Source organism: Mizuhopecten yessoensis, unplaced genomic scaffold (assembly GCF_002113885.1).
Source record: "Mizuhopecten yessoensis strain PY_sf001 unplaced genomic scaffold, ASM211388v2 scaffold4947, whole genome shotgun sequence".
NCBI lineage: Eukaryota > Metazoa > Mollusca > Bivalvia > Pectinida > Pectinidae > Mizuhopecten > Mizuhopecten yessoensis.
In genome coordinates this window covers 1,767,909-1,778,061 of record NW_018405801.1, presented here as the reverse complement: position 1 = coordinate 1,778,061, position 10,153 = coordinate 1,767,909, and the positions used below count along the sequence as shown (strand labels likewise).

At 35.1% G+C, this 10,153-nt stretch overlaps 1 protein-coding gene across 1 annotated transcript in view; it reads left to right on the top strand.

Moving 5' to 3' along the window:
• The first annotated feature begins 4,383 nt into the window (after positions 1 to 4,383).
• Positions 4,384 to 10,153, top strand: part of LOC110450079 (putative sodium-dependent excitatory amino acid transporter glt-3) — a 36,931-nt gene continuing 31,161 nt past the window's right edge. Inside the window, exons 1-2 of the mRNA XM_021497327.1 lie at positions 4,384 to 5,003; positions 6,388 to 6,462. Of these exons, the coding sequence (XP_021353002.1) occupies positions 4,862 to 5,003; positions 6,388 to 6,462 (217 nt within the window). The 5' untranslated portion in view covers positions 4,384 to 4,861. The remainder of the gene's footprint in view (positions 5,004 to 6,387; positions 6,463 to 10,153) is intronic.

Genomic DNA, 10,153 nt, shown 5'->3' with positions numbered 1-10,153 from the left:
AAATATAAAGTTCCAAGAAAGAAATAAGTCAACACACTTAATTAAACAATTACACAATTATGTACAGGGACTTATATCAACAGTGCTATAGTAGACACGTGCCACCGTCCCGTACAAAATTCCAACGATTACAACTACGATTTACAGTTTACAAAATAATTTCTAATTCCTAAAATAACTAATTTCTAACCTAATGTAATAATAACCTAACTAAACATATAATAATTTCCCTACAATATAAAAATAATATCCTATACTAACGATAACTCAAGTCTCGCCTGTCATATGTATTCCGCCAATATGGGCGGCCCACTATACAGGCGAATGAAGTTCCGTGAAAACCTAACAAGTAAACTAAATTAAATTAAATTTAACTTTCAGAACGGCAGTGAAAACACCGCCGACTCTGAATTACCCCTAATAAATAATTAAATAAACAATAATAAACTGCTAGAACTGTCCCAAAATCTCTCACTCGTAATTCGCGCACTGGTCAACAAAATGGCCAGCGCACGTGCGAGCGAGAGGGGACCAGCAAGGTAGAAAAAAAATATGGAAAAAAAAATGTCAAAATAGCGCGAATAGCGTGAGTTCTTTCTCACTTATGACACCAATTGTCGTGAATTCGGTGTGTGTTATTCACACACCGTCACAACAAGTAGTTGTAAATGCTCTCAGCTCCTGAAATCAAAGACAAGGTGGAGGAAAAATCACTCACGTGTTGTTCGTTCGGGTTCAAGATGTATAAGAGACCGCGCCGAGATGTCACATCCAGGTTGTCGGCGCGGTTACGGGTCTAAGGGAGATAACTCTAATCAAAATTCACCACACAATTCTTTCATTAATCTTAATCCTGCCAGGACATGCTGACTGACTATATTCAAATAATATATATATATATTGCAAATTCTGGTTAAATATTTAGAGTATATCACTTATTTTCTTGTGTAATAAAACAACTTGATAAAAAACCCAGCTAGAAGGTAATAATTATCTGAGCAATGTATGATTATTAAAATAAAGAATTATTTAGGCTAGAAGGAACACTAGGCTACATCTTCGTTTCATCCACAGTACGGTGAGAATTGTGATCTCGCAAATGCCGGATACATTTCGAGAGCGTGTATTAGTTTTATTACGGTACCGTCGAGAATGCGGCGCTGCAGTCGCATTGTTTACAACACCGGAATGGTTGAAGTTCAAGCGAACGTCTGTTTGCAGTAGGTCTGTTTTTTGATAGGGAGGTACACGTCTAAAATAAAATGAGACGCAAGATTAACATTTCAGCACGTTTGTAAAACTATCCATTCGTCCTTATTTAATTGGAGGGTTTTAAAAGTAAATGGTCTAGAAATACTCGGGACGAAATGTCTCTTCCTTTCTCTCAATGGAGCAGACGGGCACCTGAAGCGTACGATATGTCCGCCATATTTAAGATCAAATTCAGACTAAAGTCTGCCCGTTTTTTTCATAATCCCCAAGCTAAGTCTGTTTTAGACTTAAGTAAAAAAAAAATGAGACTAAAGTCCAGATTTAGACTTACAAGTCTGTTTCATGATCCTGGGCCCCGGACATCGTCCGTCTCGGAGTATTGTTAGTTGGTTCATACAATATTAATAATAAATGAGAATCTTGGCCATGCACCGAATTCATAAAAGTAATATGTATAACCCTAATATGTATTGGATGCTTTGTGAAATCGTCAAGTGAAAGTACGTTTATCATATATTATTTCAACAACGGACAGATCATTCGGCGAAACAATTCACAAATAATCGATTAATTATGTGTCTCTGATATCATCTAGAAACCTAAGATATGGAATAAATACGATAAACAAATATGCAAAGTTGTAATTATTTACTAAACATTATTATCTACTGCTAATTTATCGTAACTAGCCACTATAGATAGGAAATCTCGATTAAAATAGTTATCTTCTCAGATCGTTTTATTCCATTTCGTTTTCAATCATTCCTCGCGTTTCGTTCCACCTACTTTCAATCCATTCCGTTCCTGTGAGCAAAACATGTTTCGTTCCGTTCTATTCGCGTTTCGTTCCAAACAGTGAATTTATTTTCGTTCCGTTCCGTTTAGGCCTTGTTTCATTCCGTTTTCATTTCGTTCTCGTTGCGTTTTCATTGCATTTTCATTCCATTCCGTTTGTCAACTGAAACGCTGACACCCCTGTAACAGCTTGCTGTCAGAAGACTTATTCAAAACAATTTCTGGGCGTAAATTCAAAGCTTACGCTGGTTTTGAATTCGGTGAAAATCTTCATCTCGCTGGTAAATACCAACACAAGCTAGACAAACTTTCTGCTAATTTAGATTAAAGAAAATACGTCACTTTAAATCAGTAATGCGCATGTGCCAACCAGTCACGTTGAGCTGACTTTTTGTATAATTGACATTTTCAATTGGTATAAAATAACCAAGTGAAATAACGTCTTTCATATTTATCACGGAACTATAAAAACAAGGCATGTTTTTTTTATGTGGTATAAAATAACCAAGTGAACTAACTTTGTCATATTTATCTCGGAACTATAAAAAACAAGGCATGTTTTTATGTGGTATAAAATAACCAAGTGAACTAACTTTGTCATATTTATCTCGGAACTATAAAAAACAAGGCATGTTTTTATGTGGTATATCATAACCAAGTGAACTAACTTTGTCATATTTATCTCGGAACTATAAAAAACAAGGCATGTTTTTATGTGGTATATCAACTTGTCAAGAAGGCAATTCTCATTGATTAGAATACTAATGAACTGCAGAGCTGTGTCTGGAATTATGAAGAAATGTAACGTAAATGTAGAACTCATTTCAATTATATTTTTTTACATGTTATTTTTTTCCAGTAATTTTAATTTTATTTGCTAATCCCTTTTGCCACAACCCCAGACCACCCTTCTTCAATAATTACTATAACTTATTGTCATAAATTACACAGGTAATAGCTAATGAAATGAAATCAGCAACTGTAAAAAAATAGTTCCCATATGAAACAAAAAAATGATAAATGCATTTGATCCACATATATAAATTGAATTGTGCAATGGAAGACGTAGCCACACGAACGCAACATTTTCATGATTAAATATAAATAGCGAAAACTCGTTGATTACAGTTAATTCACAAAACACTACTTGGCCAGCCGTCAGAAATTGTATTCCGCTTGTAGAAAATTGCTTATAATCCATTTTTGTATTAACCGGGATATCACGTGATATTTCGACTTTCACTTTCGACATTGTTGTCTGCTACGCTTCGTAAGAGAAAAAACTTATTATGTATGTCTTTGACACGAAATTATTCTCATTTGATCATGGATTTATGAAAAGGAATATTTATTGGACACTGTTGACCATTTAAATGTAAGTAAACACGCTATACTTTTTCTAAATCCGAACTTAAAAAATTTGATCGTCAGCATCGGGAAAATCAGCTATGAGCAGTTAGAGGTTACGCGGCGCCTGTCAAAAGTTTTTCGCCGTGTAAAACCTCTAACATTGTTGGAGTAGGGTGTCATTATAGTGGAGTCCCTAAGGGAATCCCGTGGGAATTTTTTTGAAGGAAGCTAGAGGTGTTGATTTTCTGAAAAGTTATGGTGTCCTAAATCAAAAAAGTTTTACTGGAAAAGTGTTTTTACGGCACTTATAATGCTTTGAAAAATCATTTCTGAAGAGAAAAGACACCTTGCGAGACTTTTATAAAATAAAAAAAGAGAAGGAAAATAAAATCCACAACAGTGTCTGAATGTAAAAATAAAGCTACCTGTATCAGGATTCGAACCCTGAACCTCAGATCGCTTTGTTGCTTAATCGATTGAGCTTCCTAAGTATCCTGACATAGTTGCGCTACAGTTATATTCAAAATTAAATTAAGGGGAGGTTACTGTATCAACGAAATAAACAGTGGAATTCTCTAATGTTTTGCTCCCGGCCGACAGGGATCCTTAAGACCATTAATGGAACACTGTTACAGTTTCGTCATTTGGAACACCTCGCCCCGATTACAGTTCTTTCTCTCGTTAGATGACCAAATCGACCGAGGTGTTCCGAATGCAGTTTCGTGTGGTTTCTATATCAAGGGCATAGCTGTAGCGTAAAATTCGCGTGATGATATGATTACGTTAATGAAACCTTATTAGCAAGTGCTCTGCTTGTAATTATAAATATCAACACATCTGCGTACGTTATCTGTCCTGGCATTACGGCTATACCGCCATCTGTTTGATATACGGCATTCAAATTAGCCTAAATTTCCGTATAATAATCCTTTATCATAGCCCATAAAACGACCATAATATGATAACGATGACTAAAATATTATAAATACTATGTAAACTGGGCTGACCTTAAAAGCGACATGTAACTTACATGGGACAAGGACATGTCTGTCCATTACAAAAATGTTGTCCCGTACCGGGTTCACACGAATAAGCACTGTTGTTATCATTTCGTGCGCGGATATCCGCTTTCATGTATTAGCCGTTTGAGTTGTCGTTGACCCCTCCATTTTTGGGGGATATAACGGCCGGTAGTCTCGACAAAGCTTCAGCAAGTTAACAGTGAAAGCATATATGTGAGCAAGTGTGTGGCTGTTTATTTATGTGTTAACAAAATATTACACGTACTCGTGATACACAACACTGGAGTTGTGTGCACAAAAGCGAACGAGACTTTTTTCAGTCTGTCATTTAGGTGGAGAAGAAGAAAAAACGTTAAAGCCCGTGTTCATTTTAAAACAGCTAAGCAGGTAAACACGCTAGTCGGCTCAAGACGGGAGTATATACATTTATCTAGTACAGGAGGAAGCGACACCTGGAATCATCTGAGCGTCGTCGAGGAAATATGGGGAAGATAAATAAGTGTGTGTCTGTGATCAAAGACAATCTGCTGGTGGTAACGACTCTCTTGGGGGTCGGGGTGGGGTTCGCAGTGGGGTTTGGAGTGCGTGCAACAAACCCCACGGATGACGATCTGATGTGGCTAGGTAAGTCCTGTTTTAGTTCAATTCTCGATGATGACATGCAAAGAGAAGAAATGTATAATTATATATTACCTCCATGTGTTCCTCATTTAAGAATGCATTTCCTATTAGTCTTCGTGGAATTCAATTGCAACTTTTAAAAATGTTACCATTTCCAGGTTTTATGATTATGAAACAATTACTGTAAATGAAAACATTATCGTGTGCACTTTATTATGCGAATTATGCATGATAATTTTTATTCTTTTATTCATTGATTCGCTATAGAGAAAAATGCTTTTACAACACTGAAAGTGATAATCAATATAATTAATATTTGTGGATAATTTAAATTTGCGCATTGGTCACCACGCGAATTTTCACGAAAATGAACGTCTCGCAAAAATGTAGCGAGCTACAGTAGAGAGCACATTATTGTGCATTGGTTGCTTATTTATTATAAACAGAGATAATACTATTAACAAAAAAAACCTTTCAGTTTCTAGGCGTATTAAGTTTCGGTACATTGCACGTAAGAGATATGATAAAACCTTTATGCTTTATTAGCATTACAATTAGTTACTTACACAATTCATGTAACGATTGTAATGGATCCTCGGAAGAACAATATTCACTTTGTCTGCGACACTTTTTGAAGTTGAACCAGTGTGTCGGCAACATCAGTGCAGTTTATTGCTTATATTGTTGCTTTTATAGAATTAATGCAATTAATATTGTTTTTATCTGTCTATTTGTGTTAATTGCAAAAAAGAAAATTTAATAAATAGGATAAGCATATTACATAATGAATTATGAAGGTGTCAGGAACGTTTTGAGTAATGTATTTTACACAAACAAATATATTTTCCGAGCGCGTAGTCAAGCAATACATCAGTAGTGCTCGGGTTATGCATTGATACGCTGCAAATAACAACTGTAGTTATACTGTCATAAATAAACAATTGTATTTGAAAAAGTTTTAAGATTTCGTATGAAACTCTTATTTCTTAATGCAATGATTAAATAGTATTCAAGCTTACTGACCAATATAAAGGCTATTATGAAGCGTAGAATAGGTTTTAGGATGTCCAACTCAATGTTCCGTAACTAAAAGTCATGGTATTTATATATTTATTTTGATTTAGTTCACTCAATTTTCTCAATGGCTACAAAGGGGACTGCTTTCTTTCCATACACCAACTTCTATTCGTCTGTAAAGAAAAAAATGTCGCCTTGTTTTGAACAAATTATCGACATCAATGGCGTTACTATTTCTCTATGTGAACGTTATTAGTCTTAACGTTTATGATCGTATTTAACATGAGTGTACATGACAATTGTACGTATATTTAATATCATATTACTTCATTAACGCATTTATATATCGAGATGCAAATATCGTTAACAGGTATAATTGGCGAGCTTTATCTCCGGATGCTGAAAATGATGATTGTACCACTCATCGTTACATCGGTCATTTCAGGTAAATATAAAGCATTATGGCACCCGTACAACAACATCAAATATCGTTTATTAGGTTGAAAAATAAGTTAATTTTCAGAAATTCTTTAAAATTATTTATCTTTAAGGATCCTTGTTCCAGTACAGGAAAGCTCAAAGAGAATGCCATTGTAGTCTTATCGTTCATACAGTAACATCCCTATATTTTGTTTTGAAATATTACTGTAGCCAAATGGAACAGGGTGCTTCCGTTGACAATATGTAGATCAGCTGGTTAGAGTAACAGAACAAAAATTAGAGGTCAAAGGCTGAATTCACGGTCAGTATTCATGAAACCAAATCTATGCTCAAGCATGGATTCTGTGCTCATACCAACGTTCCTGTAACTCGATTAACTCTTGTCAAACGATAAAAAAATCAAATGTAAACATTATACATTATTTGGCTTTAAGTCTCTTCAAATATTTTCCAAATCATTGACAAAATAAGATGTGTTTGTTACTTTATAACCAGTACAACAATTAGGCTTGAGCTCAAAATCCTTGCTTGAGCATGAGAATGGTTACATGATTACGGGCCCTGGGCCCGTCTTACGTCTTATGAAACAATTCGCATCCTGCAGCATGGATTCTGTGTTTAAACCTGCTTTCTTGTAACTCATTCAGATAATGCTAAACAATCAAAAGGTCAAATGTAAACATTGAAAGCAGTATTTGGATTTCAATTTCTTCAAATCATTCACAAATCACGGAAAAAATAAGATTTGATTTAATAATTTATGCCTGTAACAAGAAATAAGACTTGAGTACAAAATCAATGCTTGAGGATAGAATGATTTCATGAATTCCCTGATGTATGCTTACATCTAAAACTCTCTTGTTAATTTTTTCGTATTTTTATTCGTTATTGCACTAATTCACAAACAATCCGCAAATATTTTTCAAATGATATATGTTTACCATACAGTCATGTAGTCGAACAGTTTCCTATGCACAGTGACATTTTTTTCGGCAGTGGTACTGGGATCCTTAATTTTTAATTCTCCATTTGGGTCCGTCTGTTAGTTTGCGTGTCACTATGTATATTTTGACACTCGCTAGATTATAGATTATGTCATTGTATATTTAACATAGTTTTTTTTAGTGTAGCATTCCTAACATAGTTTTACATAAGTGCACGTGTAGTACAACAACAGTTCGGTCGATATTATCATACATAATTGCTGATTCATTTGGTAATCAGTAATATGCGTTGAGTACGTAGTAATTGGCAGTGTGCCATTTTCCTATAATGATAATATATATTAACAATCAATGGTCTTTATTTTGAGAAGCAAGGGAATACAATTATGGGAGTTAATGTAGTGGGGAGGAAGAAAGAGCGCATGGAAGAAGGAGCACACAGAAAATGAAGATATCTAGACAAGTAAAAGAGAGATGATAACAGAAAACATTGATGGAAGTCGGTGATACATAGAGGAATGGCTAGGGAGGAAGGGGTTTTGATCTAACAGCAGAAAACTACAGGAGTTGTGGGGCGGGTATACAAGGTACAAGGGCAAGGTTTGGAGGAGAAAATTGAGGAGAAACAGAAGCCTTGTTCTAAACAGGACGTAAGACATCATAATACCTCATTTGTATGAATTGTTTGTAAAAATTGGACCATTTAGGTTAAATTGATTTAAGTGCTCATGTATTTCCTTTTCAATCACATTGTCCCCCGTTACCCCAGGAAAAGTACTCGTTTCCGCTCTCAAGATAAGCACGGAAAGGGCTTAATTTGAATATGATCGTATTTCACTTGGATGTTATCTTTAAATTTAGCTGATGTGATGAACGTATCTGTATAGTTTGAATATCTTATTTCCCGTGATTAAATTCGTTTGCGTGTAAAGTTTTAACGGTCTTTGGTATTCACGATTAAAAGCATGGTACGCTTTACCACTTTGTAATAGCGCAACGTCAAGCAAGCCAACTTAACACTTAAAATCGTGAGGGATCCCTGTACCACAACCAAAAGCTATATCCAGGCATTGACCCCCCCCCCCCCCCCCCCCCCCCAAAAAAAAAAAGAAATGTGTATATCTATGAAAATCATTTACGAATAGACAACCGTACCTTGCCGAAATTTTCTGAAAGAATAATTAAGATGAAATAATGGTTTCAGTGTAAAAATGCAATGAGGCCAGGTAAGGATTCGAACCCTTGACCTCAGATCATTATACCGTCTTTCATACCAACTGAGCAGCATACTCCAACGGAATACACTGGTCCGGTCGCGCTACAGATATATCTAAAGGAGATAAAGGGGAGTATACTGTATGTATTAAAAAACTAGTGGGGTTCTCTTGTGTTTTCCTGCAATGGGAAAGAGTCCTTAATAGGTGTCTCATGTATTTAATTCCTTCAAATTTCGATATATTCGATAACCATTGAAAGCAGGTTTTCGTGTTATTGGATTTGTTATTCATTAATGAACATATCATTTATACATAACCAAGCTTGTACATATTTCTATGTTTTATAACTTTTTCAATACAAATTTAATTATATGACACTGTTTTGCAAGACATCTCAATTAATAAGCTACGTGGTAAAGTTATTTAAATACATATAACGATATATCTATTCCATTCATAAATATCGTTAGTTCTATAAAAGATGTCCCTATTTCATTAAAAGATCATTCCATTTTAATTTAGAATATCCTTACTTCAATAATTCATATATTTCATTTTTTTTTTTAAATGTATGAAGTTCATTAAGGCAGTATGTTTATCAATATGGGAGCCTGAAATTGGTTCCTAGTTCCTAGTCCCGTTTATGATAAACGGAACTAGAAACCAGACCCTAGTTCCGTTAAAGATAAACGGAACTAGGAACCAGAACGGAACTGGTTTAACATAAACGGAACTGGGAACCAGACCCCAGTTTCGTATAGTAAACGTTTAAGTTCTCTGTAATACTTTCCCTGTCTACCTCGAAAAACGAAAGGTCAAAGGCGCGTAGTTATATCTGTATCAAGTACAGGAATCCAACCCACAACCTTTCACACGGAAATTAAGACCACCATAGCCTCTATAAAGTAATTGGTCGTATACGGAACTAAGTGTCAGACTCCAGTTACGTTTTTCCTTAAACGGAACTGGGATCCAGACCCCAGTTCCGTTTAACATAAACGAAACTAGGAACCAGACCCTAGTTCCGTTTAACATAAACGGAACTGGGAACCAGACCCTAGTTCCGTATAGTAAACGTACATTGTATATGTTTTTTTTTTTAATTCTTTCACTGTCTACCTCGCATAACGCGATTTCTAAGGAGCATAGAAATATTCTTATCCATATCTTTAGTCACTTTTTTCATTACTAGAGTCAAAATGACATCTAAAATTTACTTGTGAAACTTTCCAATTGAGCTTTTCCACGTTTAATTATCCTACATGTACTGGCTCTATCTATTTTTTCTACGTATACAGCTCAGATGTGATAAAAACCAAGTTTGAAATTACATGTTGGAATTAAGCTGAAGTACGAGCTTTTTTATGGTCACCTTTATTTTAAATAGTCACTGATTAGATAATAACCGTTACAATGAATCAATCATTCTGCTGGGCACGCGTTATATTGGCGTGGTTGCTTTGCGCCAATCCACGCTGCTTTATACACTTTCTATTATTAGCTTATTGTCTATTTCAATGGTTATTCGTATTTT